This window comes from Pteronotus mesoamericanus, unplaced genomic scaffold (genome assembly GCF_021234165.1).
Source record: "Pteronotus mesoamericanus isolate MK-2021 breed Mesoamerican mustached bat unplaced genomic scaffold, CSHL_Meso_final contig_101, whole genome shotgun sequence".
Lineage (NCBI taxonomy): Eukaryota > Metazoa > Chordata > Mammalia > Chiroptera > Mormoopidae > Pteronotus > Pteronotus mesoamericanus.
Window position 1 is genome coordinate 5,987,726 of NW_026555001.1, and position 23,920 is coordinate 6,011,645.

Consider the following 23,920-nt stretch of genomic DNA (forward strand, 5'->3'; position numbering starts at 1 on the left):
AACTGTTTCTAACATTTTATAGTTACAGTCCTTTGCAAAATTATTTTGCATGCATTATATCACTTGATCTTTGAAACAATCCATGAAGTTTTATTTTCCACACTTAATGAATGATGTCACCCATTATTTGATCATTCTAACACTGTGAACCTCAAAATCACTGTGAAATGAGGTTTATTATCCCCATTTGATAGATGGTAACGTCAATGTTTAGAAAGATGTCAGAACTGGCCTGAATACCTCAGCTAGTCAGTGGCAGAGCCACGTTAAGAACTCAAGTCATCTGAGTCCCAGTTTGATGCTCCTCACATCTCCACAAAGGGAACAGCAGGGTTAAGTCTTGATGTATGACTTACTCCCTTTTCTGTGACCATCTGCTCATGGAACCTAGAACAAATTCCCAAGCAAATCCATGCCCAAAGTTTCTCACCAATAATCTAAAAACAGTGTAAAAATATTTTTAGCAGCCTGGCTTGCCCTATTTGGAATGTTAATTAAACAGGGGAGCTGATTTGTGTCACTTATGGAAACTGATTGCAATATATACATGGGTCTTCTCTGATTGCCCTTTTCTTCTCCTAAATCCAAATCACCAAGAGACCCACCAAATCAGTTTTTAAAGAGAAGAAGGAGCTTAAAATGGTCCAGCAATTTAAACTGAGTGATACAAAGGCAACCCGTAGCAAGCGTACCTTTCCTTGCAGGTGGAGACAAATCCATGAAAACAAGGGAGCTGGGTAAGACCCACAGTGAAGGGAGGAGAGCTGTTGACTGCAAGGGGAGCAGACATAACTTACAATTATAGTCCTTGCCTTTTAAAATAAATTCTGTGAAGGAAATGCTGCTTCTGACATTTGCCATAATACTTTATACTTTGGGGAAGAGAATCCAGCCAAGGAAACCAGGCCTGAAATAACAGCCGCCAGAAATGCTTAGCGTGTCAAAGGACAACATCAATAGCCCCTGACCCTGGAGGAAGCAGGGAGCTTTCTGAGGGAACCTAGGGGAAGGGATGGACTGAGGACAGTGGAGCTGACAGACGCAGCAGTGGCACTCAGCTTTGATGTCAAGTTTTCTGTCTGACAGTACCAGCAAAATTTGAAACTCCATACTAAAACCCTGTGAACATTCTCACAACCTTTTCTCAGCCAAAGCAACAGCCTTTCTAAAGACTGAGCTTTATCCTAAACCTTGTATTTTTTTAAATTTCTAGGCAACCACCGATATGCTTTCTGTCTCTATGGATTTGCCTCGGCTGGACTTTTCATATAATAGAATCACACAATATGTGAAATTTTGTATCTTGCTTCTTGTACTCACCATGATGTTTTCAAGGTCTGTCCATGTCATAGTGTCAGAGAGGAAAAATATTTTTCCTTCTACCCTTCATAGTTCTTGGCTTAGACTATGTACTAAAAACAGGTTAACGAGAGAAAAACACAACAGCAGGTATACTTCATGTGTACATGGGAGATACTGGGGAAAAATGTGTTATTCTCTGAGGTGGCTTAAATATCATCTTAGCGGGGAAGGGGGATGGGCATGTGGCTGCTTAGAGGAGTACGTGATTTGGGGGAAAGATGAATGGGCCCATAGAAGAAAAGATGGGAGATATGACAGTTAGTGACATAGTTTGTCTGGGTCTGGTGTTGACTTTTGGTCTCTTCTCCTGGGATAAGAGTCAACCTTCCCTGGCTGAAGAAACTCCCAGGAGAGGGTTTGTGACAATTGAGTTCTTTTTGGAGGATCTTCCTTTACGCAGACAAGGGGAAGTTCAGAGAAAGCCTCTCTATGCTTTTGCTGTTTTTTAAGTGCCTACAGCTCAGAATAATTAATATAGTGACGTGGCATATTTTGGGTTAGGATGCTGTGCTACCCTTCAGTAGCAGGTACCAGAATCTCATTCCTTTTTATTGCTGAATAATATGCAATCGTATGGGTATATCACATTTTGCTTATCTGTTAATCAGGCAGTGGACATTTAGGTGGTTTCCCCTTTTTAGCTGTTATGAAATAATCCTGCTATAAATATTCATGTACAAGTTTTTGTGTGGACATATTTTTTAAATCTCTTGGGTATATACCCAGAAGTGGAAGTGCTGGGTCATATGATAACTCTATTTTTTAACTTCTGAGAAACTGCTAGTCTTTTTCAAAACTGCTGCACCATTTTACATTCCCACCAGCAATGTAAGAGAGTTCTAATCCCCTTCTACATTCTCTGCATCTCTTGGTATTGTGTATCTTTTTGACTATAGCCATCCCAGTGGGTGTGGATTGATACCTCCTTGTGGATTTGATTTGCATTTCCCTGATGACTAATGATGTTGAGCATCTCTACATGTACTTGTTGGCCATTTATTTGTCTTCCTTGGAGAGGTGTCTATTCAGATTCTTTGCCCATTTTTAAGTTAATTTATTTGTCTTTTTGAGTAATTGGAGTTTATCTTGACATTTTTAACATCGGGTGTACTGGGGATTAAATTTCAAACTAGCTTTGCCTAATGACATCACTCTGTGGTCAAAGAAGTTGCCAGATCTTCTTCCGTCATACGTGGTCCATCCTGAGTCACTTCTCTCTTGTGTCTGAGTGTGCTGACTTACACGTGAACCATTCCCAGTCCCGTGGACGTGACCTTTCACTGACGTGGCTCAGAGGCTCTCTGGGTGTGTGTGTTGGGGTGAGGGGCGGGGTGGCGTTATAAGGCGTTACTGTCTTCTGTGGCAATTGAAACTCTTAGTTTTTTGTCTCCAAATAGAATCTCTGTTGTGTACAATCCTCTCACCAGAGTTCCTATCACTTTGTTAACAAGAAAATCATTCTGCATGAGTGTAAACTCCATTGCCTGAATGCTAAAGGTGTTTTCTCACTTACACTATTAACGTTGTCTGGGGAGACCAGCATTTCCTCTGAGGAGAAAACAACAACTTTAGGTATTCTGTGTTATCCAGAGAAGAACATTGGTGAAGGACAAAATGTTTCTCCCATGTTTCAACCTAGATTGTTACTTTGATCTAAAATTTAGTTGTGACTCTGACTTCCTCACATTCTACCTATTCTTTATTTAGTACATTCTTTTAACCATCAAGCCATACATTCTGGCTCTCCATTAACCAGTTTCCTGGCTGCATATTAAAATCACCTGAAAACTTTTAAAAACTATATTCATGTTGGGGCCCCACAATCAAAGGGTTTGATTTCACTGATCTAGAGTAGGCCCAGCCCAGGCAGTTAAAGTTTTCAAAGCTCCCTGCATGCTTCTAATAAGGTAGACAGTTCCAAAACATAAACCCAACTATTACCAGCCTCTTAATTCATTATCTGACTTAATGGAAGACACCCTGTCCTCTCCAAATCAGTGCTTCTCAAACTGTAACATGCATAGGCATCATCTGGGGATCTCATTAGAATGCAGGTCTGATTTGGTGCTTGTGGGGTGTGCGCCAAGAGTCCAGATTACTAACAAGCCGCCCATGAGATCCTGGCTACTGGTTGGCTGCTCAAAGTCCTCAGAGTTGGTGAGCTTCCACACATTTGTGGCACTTTTCAGTTAATCCTAATAGGACCTTTATCTCTTCAAGTATTTAACTTTTCAAAACAGGCATCATCAAATCTAATATGTGCTGCACTTCTTTTAAAAATAAAATTGAAAATCTATCATTGTCCATCTAGGCAGCCTTTGTTAACATAAAGATGGAACAATAAACTTCTATCTTAATTTAAAATAATGATCTAGTTCCTTTAAAGTGACCATAAAAATACTGCACAGCTGAATAAATAGGGGACCTTGTGGGTCACGTAATTGAAAGGTATTGGTCTTTGGAGCCAGCCACAGGAGTCTCACTGTGCCATCTTGGAAGTCACTTAACTTCTCTGAGTCACTGTGTCCTCCATCAATTTTAAGTAGTAGAAGGTATTTCTAGAGGTGCTATGAAGGCAGGTGGAATAAGAAACGCAGAGTGCCCATTAGTCCATTGATTCTGAGCACGCCTAAAGAGAAGTTGAATCTTAAAAATAAAATAAAATAAAATAAAATTTTAAAAAGCCATTGCAGAACCTAAGTATGTGAAATCCTCACTAAAATCTTTTGCATGAGGATTTAGAAAGATTCTCTCCTGATTAATCCTCCAACTCATCTTTTTCTCACTTCTGCCAACATTAAGGACAATCTTGGGGAAAAGAAGCCACAAAAGAACAATTTGAAGCTGAAATTAAAAAAAAAAAAAAAGACTGTGATACAACTTTGACTTAGTGATGAGAGACTAGAACATATTTTGAAGAGTTTTTTTTTTTTAGTTCCCACTAATAAAGCCACCTCTTTCTTTCCTTTCTCCCCATCTACCTGAGCCACCACCTGATAGAAGAACTCCTTGTTATTTTCAAATAGTTGAAAATATCAGGTTTTTCATCAGTGAACATCAGTGAAATCAAACCCTTTGGTTGTGGGGTCCCAACATGAATATAGTTTTTAAAAGTTTTTCACGTGATTTTAATATGCAGCCAGGAGTGTTTGAGGGTGTTCAGGTCCTTTGAGGCTCATCAGGTAAGAGAGAGACTGAGAAATAAAGTATAGATATTGGTTTTCTATCATCAAAGGAAAGGCACTGCAAAACTCAAAAGGAACGGCCTGTGTGTTTCCACTAGATGAATTGATCTTTCTTAACCAAATGCTTTTTCCCCCCAGAAATGGAACTAAAATGTATTTCCATAAAAATTTTGGCCATATTGAGAAATTATTTAATGTGTCATAACTGATTTACTAGAAAACATAATTTTTATCCTACACTGATCAACTTTTGAGAGATGCAAAAAAAAAAGTCAAGAGAGTTCTTCTTACTTTTTTCATAATAATTATGAAAAAGTTCTGTTTGTTCCTTATCAGTGTAATAATAGTGCAGCAGTTGTCATTGGATGAAGGGCTATGTCTGTGCGACTATTCTAGTCTTGTGCTGGTTAACCTTTCAATTTAAACAAGTAATGGCAGTTATCTGACTCTTTCCCAATGGTAAACAGATCGAAAGAACAGGCAGCACGAATCTGTCTTCCCAGGCAGGATCCCTTGTGATAGTGCAGAAGCCCTGTGAGCACGGGATTGGTGTATGGCAATGGGACAAACTGGAGGACTTTTAAGGCCCCTCAGTCCTGGAGGTTCTGTTCCTACTGCAGAGCTGGGAGGAACAGGGCGAGCTTGTACTGATTATCAAGCGTCGGTGTGACTGAGTCTGCACCCCATCAACCCCATCGCAGGCGACATCCCTGGTGGTGGAAGAAGTGGTAACGGTTTCTTTTGTGCATTAGGTTTGGAAAGTGAGCAAAAGATATCCCTTTAAAAATTACTTGGCACTTACCTTTGCTACCTTTGCTAAGGGGAGAAAGAGTTCTGAAGCAAAATGTAGACGTGACCACTCCCTTTTGATGTTCGCCTGTCTTGATCCAGAGGGCTGATTCATAAGGCTTGACTTCAGCCTGCCTCTTTCAATTGATTGGCATGTCCTTTAATAATCATTTCCAATTAATAGCTTTACTGCACAAGTAAAGCTAAATCGATATAAAAGGTAATGGTTCCTTCTGTCAGGGGCACTATTGATTGGATAACTAATGATTTTGAAATGATATGCCGTTATGCAAATCCCATCTATTTTAGGTAACTCTGCCAGCACCCACAGAGGAACTGTTTTCTTTTTCTTCATCTTTGATTTTCCAGCATCGCAGTTATCAAACGCTGAAATGATTTTTAAGAATTGTGGCCCTAGTGAATAGTGATACTCTAATGGTAAATTTTAAGTGCTTATTTTATTATACAAACAAATTATACAGAGCCCATAAGCTACTCAGAATATAGAAAATCAAGCTATTACAGCAACAGAGGATTAAATTCATCAAGGATAAAGAAACAATATGTTGTTTGATTGTTCTCATTTATTTGTGAAAAAGTGGTCATATTGCCCTTGAGCATGACACTGGTAGCTGGTCCTAAACAAACACTTGCCCTTTCAAGCAAGGCTACTCCAACCATCTCTTTATTTCTACAATCTAATAAAGTATGTGATGAGATGCAGGATGGGTTGGGAGTGCAAGATGAAGAAGGGTAAATCAAATGTTTTTAATTAATATAAGCAAAAGCATTGCAACATGACGTTCAGTTTAATGTACATTATCATGACGTGCTTTGATAATGAGTCTGGGACGATCAGGTCCAGACAACAGTAGTATGGCCCTTCTAATGCTCACCAGTACTTTCACACACATGGTTGTATGTACGCAATAGTTTAATGATTACAAGGCAGTACAATGGAAACTAATCCCTCAAATGCATAAGTTTGATGACATAAGGGGTAGACGATTAGCAGGGTTTTTTTGAGTAAATTTCATCTTGCTTATCACATTCAGTTCTGAAGTAAAAACCACACCTATTCTTATACCTTCTTGTTCTTTCTCTAATATTTTGTATTTTGGGGATATTGAGGAATGATCCTGATTTAGTCAGGGCAGGCTGATTTTTCTTTGTGTGTGTATGGGCACATATGCATGTGTTTTTTTTTTTGTGCATTTATTAAAGAAACAGTAAAATTTCTAGTTCTCAGAATTGCTATGAGTTCCTACACCCTTTTTATTCTTCTTTTTTCATTATTTTATTGCATTTTCCATTACCATTTATCCCCCCATACTCTCTTCTACTTCCACCCACCCTGCTTCCCTACCCCCTGCAATCACCACACTGTTGTCTGTGTTCATGAGTTTTTTTCTTTGATCTTTTCTTATATGCTTAGTAAATAGATGAATTTAAGAAAATTGTTCTGAAAGTCAGACAGGAACTGTTCATTTATACATGTAGTTGGACTTTGTCACATTGCTGGTAAATATCTAACCACTCTAAATCATAATTATTGCTTTAGTCATTTACAGCTGCTCATCTAGCTTTGGTATTTCATTCTTTGAGGACAGAACTGAGCAAGAAAAGGCATCGTCATGAGCGCCAGCTCCTTAGTAGAAAAAAAGCTGAGATGTGAGCGTCATGCAGGGATATTCCGTAGCTGAGGAACAGAGAGCAGATTATGGGTTCCAAAGGACTAGAACCAGTCATCTGATCCCAGTTCAACAATGCTAACCAAGAAAGCAGGACCAAAGCATCTAGCATCAGGGACTGAGGAACTCGGAAAATTAAAAGCAACTCTTACCTATAGCCCTATAGCTTCCTTCATACTAGGATGTTCTCTGGCATGCATAGGTCTAAATGAAACTTGATTACGTATTTGGATTCACAAAATTAAAATATAGCTGTGTGTGTATGCGTATATACGTGTGTGTATGTGATATATAGATATATATATATATATTTCCTTCCATAAAACCTAGAAAATTCCACCAAAACTAAATAATGTCTGTACCATTAACACTGTGTGTCTATATAAACTCATTGTTTCAAAAATTTTAATCAGAAATGTTTTGGCCAATATTACTAAAAAAGTATATTTTCAAAGACAAGTAAGTGTTTAAGAGCTCTGAGTATGTTGTAATATATGAAAAGATTAAGCCGTTATTAATTAGAAGATAACATCAGATTTATTTTCAGAGCCTTCAAGGCTTATGGGAAGCTGAGATTTGCATAATATTTGCATTTGTCCCACCTGCCCGTCAGTCATTCACAACCAGGAGACCATAAGGCAGGAAGTGATAAAGGATGGGTTATAGGAAGAATTCTTAATAAAATGTTGTATCCCTGGAGTTTGAAAGAAGGGTAAAATGTATTTTGTCAACGTTGAAACTCAACTTTTGGAGGAATGAAAATAACTGTGACATCATAACTCCTCACCCCACACTTTTCCAGACATCTGTTGGGAGGCTTCCTTCCATCTTTGGAAAGGCAGACAAAGCATGAACTTCCTCTTGTGATCTAGGTGGGCAGTATGGCTAACCTGAGTAAAAGTTTAATTCTAGGACATTGGGTGGGGTAACGTAAAGGACTTTGTATCTTCTTTTGTGGTGCTTTTATACGTTTATTATTTTAATAAAATCTTATGTTAAAAATATTCCGTTTGGAAATACAGTAAAGCACAACGAAGACAAAATTAATCCATAAGCCTGACACCCAGAGATAAGCACTGTTAATATTTTGATGTGATTTATTGATTTGTTTTGAAGGAGTGATGTCCAGGGCACAGATCAGACGATCCTACAGTTAAGACATTTACTGAATCAATGTATTTTTCTTTTCCTATTATTGTGGCCTGTGCTCTCCACTCTTCCTTTTCATGATGATGATACACCTGTTAGTACTGGGTGCTGTGTTTTGCCTGAAATAACTCCGTGACCCTGGGCAGCGGTGCTGTGCCTTGTGGGAGACCTCTCCGTCTTTCAGACCTATCCCATACTCATTCTTTAAGGAAAAGCTCACAGTACAGAAGTTTCTCAGTTGCCCTTTGGCTGGCAGTGCAGCTCATTAACCTTGCTTTCCTCTTCTTTATGTTCCTTCTCTTCTCTGTCCTCTTCCCCTTGTTCGTCAATTTCTATTCTTCTCTGTTTCAGCAAAACAATATCAGTCAAGGTAATTGATGATGAGGAGTATGAGAAAAACAAGACCTTCTTCCTTGAGATTGGAGAGCCCCGCCTGGTGGAGATGAGTGAGAAGAAAGGTGGGGGAGCTGCTCCAGGGCGGAGCCCAACAGCTTCTGCTGGCCTGTGCCACTCTGGATGCCTGCACTCTTCAAACGTGACTTACAGCACACATATCCCTCCGCCTATGTAACAGGGCATAGACCTCACCTGGGACCACTGTGGGCCCGGCCTGTCGCTCCATTAGCCAGTTTCGGCCACTCTACACATTACAGGTCTGAGCTATTAATTTTCAGGGCAGTCAATCAAGCCTCCATTTCTGGGAAAGTTGATGCAGGTGCTTGCTATGCCAAAATGAAGCCAGCTTTCTGATTTCTTAATTCGGGGTACTTCCTGACTGCTAATTGGAGCAAGGAGAATTTGTGACCGTGATAAATCAGGAAAGAAAACTTAATGGGGGCCGGCTGAGAGCACCCAAGATGCCCTTTTACATACTTCAGGAGGTCCATGTGTTGCCAGTTCTCCCTCCATAACATCACAGTAACATTCAGCTTGGTGAACACCTAGCATGAGCGTGTGACTCCAACCATTTGTTTTGCCTTTGTCTTGTGTTCCCACAGGAAGATCATTACCATTAGAATATTTGACCGTGAGGAATATGAGAAAGAGTGCAGTTTCTCCCTTGTGCTTGAGGAACCAAAATGGATAAGAAGAGGAATGAAAGGTGTGAGAGTATACAAAGACATACCAGCGAGAAATTGTACTCTTCTCTCTCCGTGTCTCCCTACTCTCACACTTAACTCTCTCCTCTTCCTCGGCTTCCAAGTACTATACTTCATTTCCTTTGAAGCTTTAGCAGTTCATTTCCCTTCCCTGACTCACAAGTGCACCGAGCTATGCCCATTTTCTTAAGGAAATGCCAACTAACCTTGACTGAAACCAGATTTAGTAAATGCTAGGAGAGATTTCTGGAACTCAGATGATGATATAAAAGAATGATTTATGTGTTTTGTTTCTCATTATTTCAGGGATCATTCTCAAATTTAATGCCAACTATTAAATATTCCCCAAAATGTTAGTGATAAAGATTATTTAATAACTGTTAACAGTGGTGGATGAGGCCTATGGCAACTAATAGGAAATTTCAAAAGAATGAAATAATTAGGTTATTTCAGAGGACCCAGGTTTCAAAAAACTATTTAATAAAAACAAAGATCCTTAGAGTAGTGGTATCAATATTCTAGTGTTCATTTGGGCATAACATTGGTTATTTAATCAAATATGACATTTAAAAGGGACCATGTGTATGACATCATAGTCATATCAATTTTCTTAGGAAGGATATGGGCCTTCGGTTAGAATTTAGCCCTTGCTTAAGGCCTATCCAGTCTTAGGCACAAAATCTTTCTTCCCTTCTAGAATTCACAAATTTCTAACATGTATAATGAAAAGGAAAAAAATAACCAGCTGTATCCTCATGACTAGGCTTTTTGGGTTGATTTGTACTTATATTTGTTGAAATGTTTGAATAAGAAAGACAATTTTTTTGTTCTCTTTGACCTTATATCTATGTTATATGGCCTGTATTTGATAAGGAAGGGCAAGAATTTCATATCAACTTTAAAGATAATTTTTTGTTCTGAATTATTTTATGATTTCCTATATTTATCCTGTAATAGTGGCCATTTTAAAAGAAATCCTATTCATTTAATTATTTGCATAAAATGAGTATACTACATATGAATAGCTCTTATCAATTGCATACAAACAATTAATGATTAGATTAACCACTTTGCAAGAAATTTATACTTTTACATGTAAAAAAAAAATCAAAAACATAGGACTAATTTCAGTACAGATCCAACATTAGGGAGAATTTAACTAATCCCACATTTATAAGAACTCAATGACTTCAAAGCCCATCAGGAAAAAAGAAATTATGTTCCTGACTTAATCACCTTCAGCACGGTAACAGGCGCCTTTGGAATGATGGAGAAAGGAACCCATTTTAATTCAGCCTCTTTCATATGCTTCATAGACAGTAGGCAAAAAGAAGATACTTGAGAAAATTGTGCTGAGTTCTTACAAAAATGGGATCAAAAATGCTTCATTAACATACAAGAAAAAGCACTTAACTTCTAAATGAATTCCTCCAAAGAGCTGTCTTTTATCTAAAAGGAGAGCATCTTGGATACAGCTTTTTCAATTGTCATCTTAATAAAATATGGCCTCATGTAAAAACAAATTAAAATTCCTTGATAGCACTATCCAGTTTTGCACCAGCCAAGTGGATTCTTATCACTATAAATACAATTATTGACTTTTTTTAGAAAGTATCCTCTAATGCCACTACCATTAGAGTGAAAATTGGGCCTGAAAAATTAATTGTAACATTCCCATCTACAACTCCTGAAGTCTTTCATTCGATACATTCATTCAGGTGGCTTTCACCAAAACGAAGTGCCTCATACAGTATAGTCTGAGTAGAAAGCACATGACCTGAAAGACAAATTATGTACCCCCACCAACATGCCTTGTTACTTTCCATGGAATTACTGTCCCCAGAAGCGTTCTAGCTGTCCAGTCCTCATATGCAGAAGCCATAGACAAGGACGGGCAAATAGCTGCTAATTCCTGGGACTTGAGTTTTGAGGATTAAAAAAAATTTTAAAAGCATCCCTTGATGACTAAAATATCATGCAAATAGAACCTACAGAGAGAGACTTTCATCTTGGGCCAAAGTGTCCTTCCAGAAAGGGTGGCCAAAATAAAATTTCACAAGATGCTTTACCTGTTTTTACTCAATGAAAGGTATATTACCTGAGGTCCCAGATGATTTAAGACTTCCATATGTTGAATTAACGAACTCCCAGGCAATAGTTCATGAAAAGACACACTCAAATAAAGTTTAGGATTAACTTTACAAAATGTTTCTACTATATTTTGTAAACTAGATATATATACTATGTGTAAACATATATAGTAGAAATTTTTAATTAAATGTCAAGAAATAATTTACAGAATGAATATATATATATAATGCATTTGCCGAAATTAGTGTCGGGATCGTTTATTTGGAAATATTCCCAATGCCCTGTTTCTCTGGGGTGCACCAATACTTTATCAGTGGCTCCCTACCACTGTATACAGACCTGCCTGGATTTCTTTCTGCTGATATTCCTCTTACTTTCATTATTCATCTGGTCTCTTATTCTGTGTTTGTCTTTGTCTGTTTCCTTCACAGCCCTGTTATTGAATGAGCTTGGTAAGCATTTCATTTCTTGCATTTCCTTTCCATTTTTCTAGGTTAATTTCCATTTCTGTCAAGTGATACAGTAGATTTCTGACTTTTATTTCTATTGATTTACTAGCAAGATTGTTGTTTAGGGCCATTGCCCTCATTTTTGTTAAGGTCAGATAGTTTATATTCCTGTTTTCGTTAATATAACCTTTTTTAAAAAAATCAGTGATTTCTTAGGTATGCACAGAATTAAGTTTGTGCAGTAAATCCTATAATCTTGAAAAAATTATTAATGACTAAGTCATGAACTCATGTTTTTATATTTTTCTTAATTGTAAATATAATTTGGCAAGTTTTTACCCCTTGGATGAGTTGTGAGGCAGTCTGATGTTGGTACTGTTTGTTAGTTAGAGTGTGAGTTAAATAAATTGTAACATTTATTTTTTTTCTTTTTTTAGGTGGCTTCACAATAACAGGTATGAATTTTTTAAGCCTAATGACGTCAAACCTTACTTTTTGCTGTCTGTTCTCACCATATATTGTATAAATTTTTTAAAAATCATTTTTCATTTTTATTTGCTTTTAATGAAGGAAAATGCCTGTATGGTAAGAAAACATTTTTAATGTCCTTTATTTTCTTCAAGTACCCTTAAAAACCAACCAAAACCACATCTTATATAACCCGTATTAACATTTACATGTAGCACATGGTATGTTCTTGCTAATTTTACACATTTAACATTTTACACATTAACAATGTGTGTATTGTGTTTATACACAAATTTATTTGGAGAACCTGTAATAGTTCACATTTTGACACTGGTCAATTTACAAATATTCACATAGCCCTGGTGATGTACAATATACCCTGCTAGATGTTTCAAAAAGTACTAGAATATGACAAACGCTGACCGCAAGGAAACATACGGGTTGCCATCCAAGGCTGCTCCATGGCCCACGCTCAGGATGCGAGTAGTAAATAACACCCTGTTGGGAGAAGATAGAGAAATCCCTCCCCATCATCCCACCACATCAGTGTGAACAAACCCCTCTTTGGGGACTTAAGGTTTAGTATTCTTAACACCTATAAATTAATGAGTAATATTTCTACCACTTGACATCTATTTAAAAAATGCTCTATAAAAACTCAAAATGCCAGTCAAAAAGTTGGAAGCCCTGGAATTCAGAATGGTACTTGGCCTGTGTGGATTGAGTTGTTTAACACAACTCTAAAGTTATTTTCTTCTGTACAGAAGGAAGGTATTTCCTTACAACATCCTCTCTTAATAATTTCTCACCCTTTCAGAATTGTCTATGCAGATTTAGAGTGGGAGAGAAATAGCAAGTGTCCAATATACTGTGCAGATTTCAGTATTCTAATTCTTTTTTTCTGAAATCAGGTAGCTGAACAAAAAAGTTAAGAAGGAAATATTTCCAAATATTCTAATTTTGAAAATGCTGTGTTGGGAGGTGTGGTTAGCTTAAACCACTATTGGTATAAATGCATGATCAAGTAGTCCTGACCTGATTCTATCCAAAGTGGAATTTTCTGAAAACAAGAAATTTCACACAGGCTCTTACTCTCCACTGCCTCGCTCCAGACAAAACATTTAATGACAAAATGACTCATAGACTATCAGAGACCCAGAAATTGAAGAGGATAAAAATGTTGAACAGGACAAGTCCCAGTAAAGGATTTCTGAAATCTGATTCTTCTGAAGCTCTCTCTCCCAGGAGCAGTCTCCCCAGTTTTGCCCTGTTTTTAAATCCAAATGCAGGGATTTCCATTTATTTTTAATTTTTATATCTTCTTTCTCTCACCCGTCATTTTAACTCATTGAAGTCTTCTTGGAACTATTCTGATTCTGTCACCCAATAAGTTAGTTGTCCTTGTGAAATTTGAGGAAGGTAGAATTTTGGCAAGTTGAGCGTTATGGCTTCCTTGAAGTTTTGTTGTGTTTTTTTTTTTTAAAGTCTACCATTGTATGAGTAATATAGTATCTGGCAGCACCTCCAGCCTGATGAGACCTTAACTAAAAATCTCTGGCTGAAGAATGCCTTGTTAAAATGCATTGAAGTGTTTGGATATCTTCCTATTTTCTTTATCATTGAATGTATCAGGATTTTGCTTTTAGGGACATACTTACATATCACTTGAAACCTCTTCTCTTTTAGTATCTAGGTAATTGGACCCCAGTTTTCTTTTCTCAGAAGTTGTTCCTATGAAGTTCTAAAATATCTGTCCAGGAATGTCCAACATTTGCTGCCCTGGACACATCTTGCATCCAAGAGGACAGAATCAATTTCTAAAGGTTTCTGTCATTTCATGTACTTCATCAAGTTCTTTCTCATGTCTGAAACTCTCATCTGAAAAAGCAGTTTTTATGTTGTTGTTTTCTCTTCCCAAGGCTTGAAATCGATGCTGTAAGAATAAGAGAAAGTTCCAGATCTGTCTGGAGAATCTCTACATTGGTCTCTCACTTTGCATGGCCCTTCTTCTCCTGAAATAGCCTGAATTCCTGGGATCCACCCTCTAGAGATGCTCCCAGGAAAAGCTCTGAAACTCAGGTCTACATAGTCAAAAGCAGCTGTAATTCCCAAAGAGCTTTTCTTTGAAGTCAGTTTGAGGCTTTGAAGTCCAGGCTTTGAGATGCAGGGGTAGCAGAGAAGAATTAATCTATCCTTTGGATTTTTCCGATAGCTTTAATGTGGTCTTGTGCAGCTGAGTGTGAAAAATCTAAAATTGAAGCAGGATATATGGAGATTGAAAAAGTTGTTTGGTCTACAGCCCAGTACCTATATTTCAGAGATCTCATTAGTGGTGGCCATTAAGTTCTGGAGGTACTTTTGGAATTTGTAAATTTTACCTATTGTTCCTAGAGCTTGTCTCACTGAGAGGCTCTTGTTTGGACCTATGAGCTCATTCCTCTTTGACCCTCCAGACAGCTAACATGATAACCTCCTGTACACTATAGCTAATTAGAGTTTGTAAAGCATTTCTTATTTATTGTATCATTTAATCCTCAACCTTTTGGAATGAGATGTTATTGTTCTCACTTATAGGAGAGGAAATGAGGGTACAAAGATATTGATGAATCTTCCCAAACCACTCAGAGCCTGGCCTTCTGACTTTAAGTCCAAGACCATGCAATGACTATTCCAATCCAAGCACTTTTATTTCCTTTCTCTGAACCACTTCATTCTGTCCTGCATTGTTACTCCTTTTCACTTCAAAGCCCAGCTATCTCGTAAATACCATCAGTATGAATGCCAGTCAAATGAGAAACCAGGGACGCCAAAAGGGGGAAACTGCAGCACATTAATTTGGATATTTCAATAAAATTAAGTATTCTGGCTCACTTTGGAGAGGAGAGAGGCATGTTTGATTCCCCAAATAGGCAGCCGTAGAGTTCCCTAATTAAGTAAAAGTATATAACAGTCGATATACCTCTTTAATTTTTTTTAATTTATTGATTTTAGAGAAAGGAAGGGAGCGAGATAGAGAGAGAAATGTCAATTTGTTGTTCCACTTATTTATGCATTCATTGGTTGATTCCTGTATGTGCCCTGACTGGGGATTGAACCTGCAACCTTGATGTATTGCATCAATGCTCCAACCAAGCTACCCAACTGGGGCCAATATACCTCTTTCAAAAACTACTCTTCCAATCACATCATGCTCATCATGTAAAAGACTAAATGAGGCACATGGAAGGAAGCCAAACTATGAAAATTCTGATAGTTAAAAAAGCACTTTAATCACTCCAGTACATAGGTTAGAGGAACAAATCCCCTTCAAGTTCAGTTTCATTTTACAGTTGAGAAGTGGGTCTCAGAGAAGTGCTTTGCCCAAGTTTGGACAGCAAGCATTATGACAGAGTTGGCACAAAGTCCCGAATCTCATGATTCCCAGGTCAGGTCTGGGTAGCTCTTGGTAGAAGCCAACAGGAGGTGGATATGGCAGTCAGCTGAGCCAGGAGTTTGATGCAAACCCTAGGCCTAGGTAATCCAAACAGTTGTTGTGACCATGGTGTGCCCTTGCAAAGGCCGCCATAAATACAGCATTCTCCCATTCAGAATGCCCAGGAAATATATAAGCACATCCCCAGATGTCATGTTACTTGACCTTCAGATCTGTGATGTGGATATAGCAAGTACTGTTGGCCCCACTTCACATGTGAATAAACTGGGAAAATGACCTGCTCTAGGCTATGTTCCTGGCACCAATCGGAAAACCAGGCTACCTGTCATCACATCCAGTGCTTTCCATTGTTTCGTGGTGCCTCTGGAAGCAATAACCTAAAAGGACATGAGTAATCCATTTCAGAAACCTGAAGCAGTCTGGCTACACCCCCACTGTAGAGTGCGTGGTTTATTCACTTAATCTGGTTTGGCTTGTAGAACACTTGCCCCATTCACCTCTCACTTCTGTAACCTATAGAGGAGTGACCTGTGACCACCCAACCCCCTAACACTGCTTGTGATGTGTGCACGTCAGTGTGATACTTAGCCTACTAATTCCACAAATCTCCGCTTGCAAACCAGTGCGATCCATCCTGCTGATTTTCTGCCTGTCCTTTTGCTAGGCAAGCCTGTCTTCAGGAAAGTTCATCCTAGAGAACATCCGATTCCCTCTACTGTAATCACCATTGCAGGTACTCATTTCATCACGGTCCTGGAAAACCAGTTTAATTAATTTGAAGTTAACTGTCTTCAAGTGTTCTTTAGGTCTTTAGACAGCGAAGTGACAGCGTTTAGCCCTTGTCCCTCTAAAACATTGCTAAATAATGCAGTGGCTTCTCTGCAGCTGGGGGGTTATGGTCTGCCAGCAACAACACACAACCCCGTCAGCACAGGCCAGGAGGCACGCATGGCAGAGGGAGCAGCAGCCTGGACCACCAGAGAAGATGGATCCCAATGGCCTCCGCCCCTTGAGTTTCAGTATATTCTGTATTTCCTGCAAATCTTGCTTCACAGACTTGGGTCTTTCATTCCAAGCATAATGTAGTCTCTCTGAAAGCAGGCGGTATTTCCACCCTGAGCCAGCCTTTCCTGCCTTCAGCCAACATGATGTTAGCCATATGTGCACACATGATAGTACATCTGTGGCGTTTCTCCAGAGGGGAATGTTGACAGGGTGACTAGAGGATTCCACAACTGTCCCAGATCTTCTTAGGCTTGAGCCCAGGAACCATCTGCTGTACTGCATGTCTGGGCGAGGGCCTGGATAGACACACTTTGGTACCTCCATGGCCCCTCACGGACCATGGCAGCAAACCGCTGCTATCTGCCCCAGTAGGGCCTTCCCCATCCCCACATCCCACACCCCCGCTCAGTAGTCATGATACCCAGCCCGGACTGCAGAGTTGTTTCAGAATATTCCTCATGGAAACAAAAGTAGCAGTCTCCTTAGACTGTTAATCAGAAAGGCCAGCCTAGTGCTGAAAGCCGTCAAGAGTTTTCTGCTCTCAGACTTTCAGCATACATCTGAGTCAAGGATTAAAACAACCTGGAGCAAATTATTCCATCACCGGCTTTGTACCCCTTTCTGAATTTGACATTGTTTGTTATGATTAAATACTGCAACTACATTAAAGAATATCCACAGTAGTTCCTCAGGCACAGATCTCCTGGGGGATGTATTGTTTTCTAATAGAGATCACTCCCGTCCCTTCACTGCTCACAGTGCCTTCAACGCAGCCCGAGCCAGAAAGCAGAAACAGCGGCTTTGGCATACTTCTGTCTTGTCCGGATCCCAAGTGCCTACCAGCTTTTGTTATTTGTCATTTGCAAAATCAATTACTCAGGAAAGGGAAGGTTCCCCTAATGGTGATGTTATCACAGGACTGTTTTATGTCCTATCAATACTGATCTTAACAGTGGCTATTAGTTATGCATGTGATCTTTATGTTGTATTGGTTGGTAAAGACCATGATGTTACATGATTTACTATCAACTTGTCAATAAAATAGGATGAGTTTGAAAAGTGTGTGTGTATAGGGAGAGAGAGGTACAGAGGGAGAGAATTAATTTTCTCTGAGAAGCAAAACTAAAATCACCCCGTGTCATCACTCTGCATAAATAAGGAAATGAAACTGACTTGACCGTAGTAAAATGGACTGCATTTGATCCAGCCCTCAGAGTGAAAAGGAAGCAAAGATAATGGGTGATCAAAAAATGCTGTTAAACTATTTCCCTTTTCAATAAAAGGTATCTAAAAGAGGACACTTGGAAAAAATAGACTCAGCTCTCTCCTTTGCAGTGTCAAAAATGTGCACCATAAATGCTAATTTATCAGTATCATTAAAGAGCACTAATAGGATTTGTCTGGCTGCCTTTTCTCAGTTACATATAATATAAGTGTAATGATCTCTTAAATGTTCATGACATTTATGAAGTGAAATTAGCTCTGACCCTTCCAGGACATTATGCCTTTGTGCTTTGACTTCTCTCTGCCTGGAATGCCCCGCCTTGCCCTACCCGCTCCTAGCCATCCTTGCCACCACATTCACCTGGCCAGCTTCTACACATGCTTCAAGGCCAATTTCAAATATCTCCTCTTGTCTCCGATTCTCTCAGCCGAGTGAGCTGCTCCAGCGTCCTTGTCCTCAGCCCATACTTCTCTGTACTGGAAGCAGTGCCACCTATATGCCTTGCTTCCCATGAGACCATGAGCTCCTAGAAAAGGGAGAGAGGGGGCTTCAGTGTGCTGACGTATTGTAGGAGCGCAATGACGTGTGACAGGTGAACAAATTGCCTTTACATACAAAGAACAAATAAGAGGAAATGAGAGGCTTTCTAAAAGTGAGCTGGAGAGTCACCCAACAAATATTTATTGAGCACCTACTACATTTTATACATTGCAATAGGCAGTGGGAGTTGTGAGGACAGTGTGAAGGGCAATGGGACACATTGTTCTACCTTGGTAAGTTTACAGACTGCATATTTATATATCAAGATGACTTACAAAAGTTTTAAAAATATATTAGCAGTGTCTGTGTTCAATGCACATAACAAATATTAAGGAATTAATATAAAGTTGGCACGGTCAATTGGGATAGTTCATGCAAGAAGAGGTGGGGTTTTGAAAGATAAGTTGCATTTAGCTGGATGGAAATAGGGAAGTTTTTCCAGATGGGTAGGCAATAGGTAAAAGTTTGGCATTAAATTCAAGTCAAATTTGGCGCAAGAATAAGAAGTAATAGAAACAACATGCCTGGCTTTCCTTTAGGTTAGTATGAAATCTGTTAAGAGAGTATTTCCTCAATTTTCATCATTCTCATACCTCCTTTATAATATTTGCTTTTGCTGCATAACTCTGCTGTTATTTAATTTACTTAATGTAATTTTTTAAAATTGCCTCATGTTTGTTCTTTACTGGATTAGGTTTTAAAGGAAAATGTTGTCACTAACACTAATGGAAAGCTAGGAGTATTTATCATTAGTAGAAAATAAGGTTTAAAATTTTTTTTAATTGAAAAAGTTATTAAATTCTAACTAGGTACAGTTAAGTGCTCTTTACCTGAAAATTGCTTTCTCCTTCTTAAATGGTAGAAATCCAAATGTCAGGAACTAGATACAGATATAACAGCACAAAACTAAGCATTTCTTCTTGGTCAGAAGGACTGAAAGATGATTAAAGATAGAACAACCTTTTTGCTCACTGTGTGATTCAGTTTCATTTACTGCCATGTCCATTTACCCAATTCCACATTCCAAATCATTTCATTTTGTGAAATGTGGCATTAAACAATGCCTCCCCATCACCTTTCTTTCATAATTTCTCTCTTTTTTTCTACCAAAATTGCCTTGCATCCCATTAAAAGCAACTTACTATTTATAAGTACACTATAGAAAAGGCAGGAGGCATAATAAATATTCTTCCCCAATGGCTTTGCAATTCAAATAAAAATCTAAGTTATAGTAGTTTTTCTGAAAAAAATAATTCTAACTTGATGTAAGTCTCCAAGGCATCCACGTTCAGGTTTAGAACAAAGGCCTCAATACAACTGCTGTTATGAAAACTACCAACAATGTTATCCTGCGCTCAAGGATTAGACAGCAGTAGTGATCAAAAAATGGCTGATTTGCACCCTGGGTAAACTGGACAACACATATCTCAGCCCACCCACTTGACTACACACACATAATTTCAAGGACAAATCTTAGGGTCACCAATCGGAACCTTTTGCTTTCCCTTGGGTCCTAAGTTCCCAAGCCCACTTAAAAGATTACCACTTCTATAGTTAAAATTTATCCCCCTGCATCTCTCTGTTGCATCTGCTAACATTCAGCCCTTTCTGGTCAGTCCAAAATCACTTCTTTTTAGTCTTCATCACATGTCTTCAAGGGCACTGTAATCACTGGGCATAGGAAAGCACATCTGAAACATCCTCTTAGGAAGACTGTATTGAGTGCATACTAAAGAATTCATTGATGTGCTACATTCTGCTTCGGACTTCTGTTGGTTTTGACATGTGGCATGTATACAATGCTAGCCATGCCTCTAACCCATCTGCTCTGTGCCCTAGCCATGAACAACTGGCCTAGGAATCAGTTGTTGCAATACTTGCTAGAGCATCAAATGGAGCTGGCAGAGCAGGTCCCTCAGCAGAGGAAAGCCACATGTCTTTGGAGGGAATGGGAGGTGTGGACTCCTTCAGAAGCTAATGCCTAAATGCAAAGGGAAGGGGCTTGGGACAGAAGTACCTCCTTTTCTGTTGTCTATTCTGTTGACAGACTCCTACTGCGGGCAGTTTGCCTGGATAGTTCTAAAAGCAAGGGCATCGGGGCTGAGGTCACCGACGCCGTCTCCTTGCAGATGAGGTGTATTCAGCTTGAATATGAGGGGAAGTGGCCTGTCCTGCTGTAGCATCCTGGGCCTGAAGGATGAAGGGCTGAGTGATTACAGGAACAGTGTTTGTCCTTCACTTATGCATGGCCTTTGCAGTCTGGGATTTATCCTAATGACCTTCACACAGAGAGGAACCAACTGTGAGCTTCCCCTCATTAATGGACTCTCAAGTCCATTAACATTTTCTCAGCACCCCTGGCCTCCTGGAGTGTAAGCTACATGGTGGTTCTGGAACTAATCATGCTCACATGGTGAGTAGTTTTAACTCCCCAAAGGCCTCACCTTCACCCTCCCTTGTTTACGTTAAGATTAACATGGTCAAGGTCTTCTTAGCACATTTCAGCTTCGCACCAGAGACAGGAAGTGCTGGAGCAGGCATCTTACTGAAACATAATAGGGATGTTCTGCTTCTTAACTTGCAACAGGGGCTCCTGGCAAGTGAGAAGCTAAGGTCAGAATTTCCCTTCCATCATCTCTTTGGCCCTGGGGCATTCTCCGTTGCCCCTAGAAAATGGGGAGAAAGAGGCCAGATTCCTCTGTCCCTTGAGTCACTCTCACTCTTTTAACTGCCTTTCCTTTTGGTCACATGCTAAAGGAATGTGTACAAAGAGCCAGGTAAGCCGGTGTCACAGGGGACAGCTGAGTGATCCCCACAACACAGAAAACGTGCAGGCAGAGTCTTTCTCAGTGATGTGCCCCTATAAGTTGTTTTCCCTGGTCTGCACTTTCACACGTGGGATATTATAATCACATGCTATCATAGTGATATGCTGCCTGACACACCAAGTGTCTATCCAATACTCCCCTCCAGCCTTATGATCTCACCAAGGGACTTTTCGTTTTCTCCCTTCTTGGTTTCCTGATCCAGGGATTTCCAAATAAAATGGAGCACATTGCTCACTTTCTCGCCCTTCCCTTTCACAGAGGAATGTGACGACAAGCAGCCGCTGACCAGCAAGGAGGAAGAGGAGAGGCGCATTGCAGAAATGGGGCGCCCCATTCTGGGAGAGCACACCAAGCTGGAAGTGATCATTGAAGAATCCTATGAATTCAAGGTATGCTCACCCACACCGTCCGCCCGGGAGGCCGGGGCCGTCCTGGGATTAAAGCTGTTCCCAGTGCCAGATCCATCTGGAAAGAGAGGCAGATGTAATCTCAGGAAATTGCTCATTAACTGAGAGGCCTTCAGAGCAGAGCTGGAATTAGAGGGTTAGTAGGGAATCAAGAGTTCCCACAAACCAAAGAGCATCAGAACCAGGGCTCAGGGGTGGCATCTGTCAAAGGGTCAGAGGTAGCCCAAAGGGAGGGCTTTGTCTGAGAAGGTAGCAAGGCAGAAACAAAGGTTGATTCCAAGAAAGTGTTATGTATGGAAGAAAGCAAGCTGTTTTACAAAAGCTAATAAATCTGTTAGAAGCAAAGAAATCACATTGAAATTTAGGTGGCTTTTGTTAGGTTCAGTACATGAAGAGGCTTCTGTTTTGAAGGGCAGAGGGTAGGCTCTCCCTATGGAACATCCTGTCAGCCAACTCCCCTTCACATCTAGTCATCCTCCTAAGATCCCAGGACATGTTAGCACAGTCATTGTGCTGAAGGTATAGTGCCTGTGACCAAAGAGCTTGTAACTGTGCTGATAAAATTGGATTCCTAGTTCTATAGACAGTTATTTTACAAAAGTTAAACAAATGGGCCTTGGGGTGAGCTTAGGACTTTGAGATACAAACTCCTGTCCATCCATAGCTGCTCCCTCCGCCCCTAGCCTGCCTCCCACCCTGCTTCATGCACGTAGCCCTAACATCTGCAGGAATTCCAGCGGAGCCACGCCTCAGTGCTACGGTGGGGCAGAAAAGGGAACCTCTTGGCTTTCCAGAACTACAGATCCAGAGCACGGCAGTATTTTCTCCACTCATTTTTTAAAAGCCTCTGCTTCTGTCTGGGAAACCAGAAGGAGGATTCCAAAAAGGAGAATGAGGCCACCAACTTAGAAGCCTCAGCAATTTATCTGGATTTTCCATTGCTGTGGCCTCCTTTCCTTTAGCAGAGCCCATTAATTTTTTTTTTTAATTTAGTTCACAAATTGAGGTGGTTGATGGAAGACAGGTGGAGTGGGAAAAAAAAGTGCTTTTGCAATTAAAGTGGATTTTTTAAATGATAAAAATGCAATTAAATTTTCCCCTTCAGGCAACTGAAAAGCTATCTGTTAACTTTTCCTTTCACTCATTCCCCTAAAGGAAGAGCAAGCAGGGTAAATTCCAGGCCCAGTGCTTTCTAGGCGGCCCCGGGCCACCGTAGCTCACCTGTTGTTTGATCAGGAACCTGGCTCACTGCACACACAACTGCTACACACCCAAGCTCCCTGTAATTCCAGAGTACAGCTATCTCAGACCGTCCATTTCTGTGCACCAGTCCGTCCGGATGTGCCCAGCCTCACTCTTCCTCATGCCCCTCTTTTTCCCCTGGAATCAGAGGGCCTTGGTGCCGCTTGCTGCAGCAGAGATTCTGTGGCTTGGCATTTCTGTTTGAGCTTGTCTCCCACCCCTTCCAGGTCACTGATGGGGAAACTGTGTGTTCTCTCCCTCACAGGACAACCCTCAACCTTCCCCTTCCATGTACCATGACTAGGGAGAGCAATCACAGTCACTTCCTCTAGGAAGTGTTGGTTTGGGGATGGCAGTGCAGTCTTCCACATAGCAGTGCTCTCTTGAGCCCAAAGCTCTCTGGTAACCACCCTAATGAGCATTTAAAAGTCCCCCATACCCTGGCCAAGTGGCTCAGTTGGTTGGAGCATATTCCCATATACCAAAATGTTGCAGGTTAAATTTCCAATCAGGGCATATACCTAGGTTGCAGGTTCAATCCCTGGTCAAGTTGGGTATGAGAGGTAACCAATCAATGTTTCGCTCTCACATCCCTGATTCATTCTCTCTCCCCCTCTCTCTCCCTTCTTCTCTCTCTAGAATCAATAAACATATCCTTGGTTGAGGATTTAAAAAAAAATAACATAGAAGTCCCCCAAGTCTCTTTACATAAGTCTAGTTGTTTGGGGCACTTATCTCCCTAGAATAGTTTCTACAGACTATTTCCTCCCATCTCGTCAAAGTTCATCCGTGTACTTACTGTTATCAGTAAAGAGCAGCTTGGGGACAGTTTTCTGAAGTGCCCTCAAGTATCAATTTTGATATTATATTTTTCCTTTAAGAAACTTCTTTTTCCAGACCATGGCTATTTTAAAGAACTTATTTAAAGGTCCCAAAAGTGCATTAAAGTCCCAAAT

The 23,920-nt window shown here is 40.0% G+C and overlaps 1 protein-coding gene across 9 annotated transcripts in view; it reads left to right on the top strand.

Annotated features, from left to right (window-relative positions):
• The window catches only part of SLC8A1 (solute carrier family 8 member A1), a 311,840-nt gene that overhangs the window by 239,988 nt on the left and 47,932 nt on the right, over positions 1–23,920 (top strand). For 5 of the 9 annotated variants that reach the window (XM_054567395.1, XM_054567404.1, XM_054567414.1 and 2 more), the window contains exons 3-6: positions 8,528–8,634; positions 11,799–11,819; positions 12,254–12,271; positions 21,574–21,704. In XM_054567395.1, coding sequence (XP_054423370.1) covers positions 8,528–8,634; positions 11,799–11,819; positions 12,254–12,271; positions 21,574–21,704 — 277 coding nt within the window. Of the gene's footprint in view, positions 1–8,527; positions 8,635–9,174; positions 9,279–11,798; positions 11,820–12,253; positions 12,287–12,386; positions 12,402–16,381; positions 16,451–21,573; positions 21,705–23,920 lie in introns of all 9 variants that reach the window. The other 4 variants (XM_054567440.1, XM_054567450.1, XM_054567424.1 and 1 more) reach the window with 4 other exon arrangements.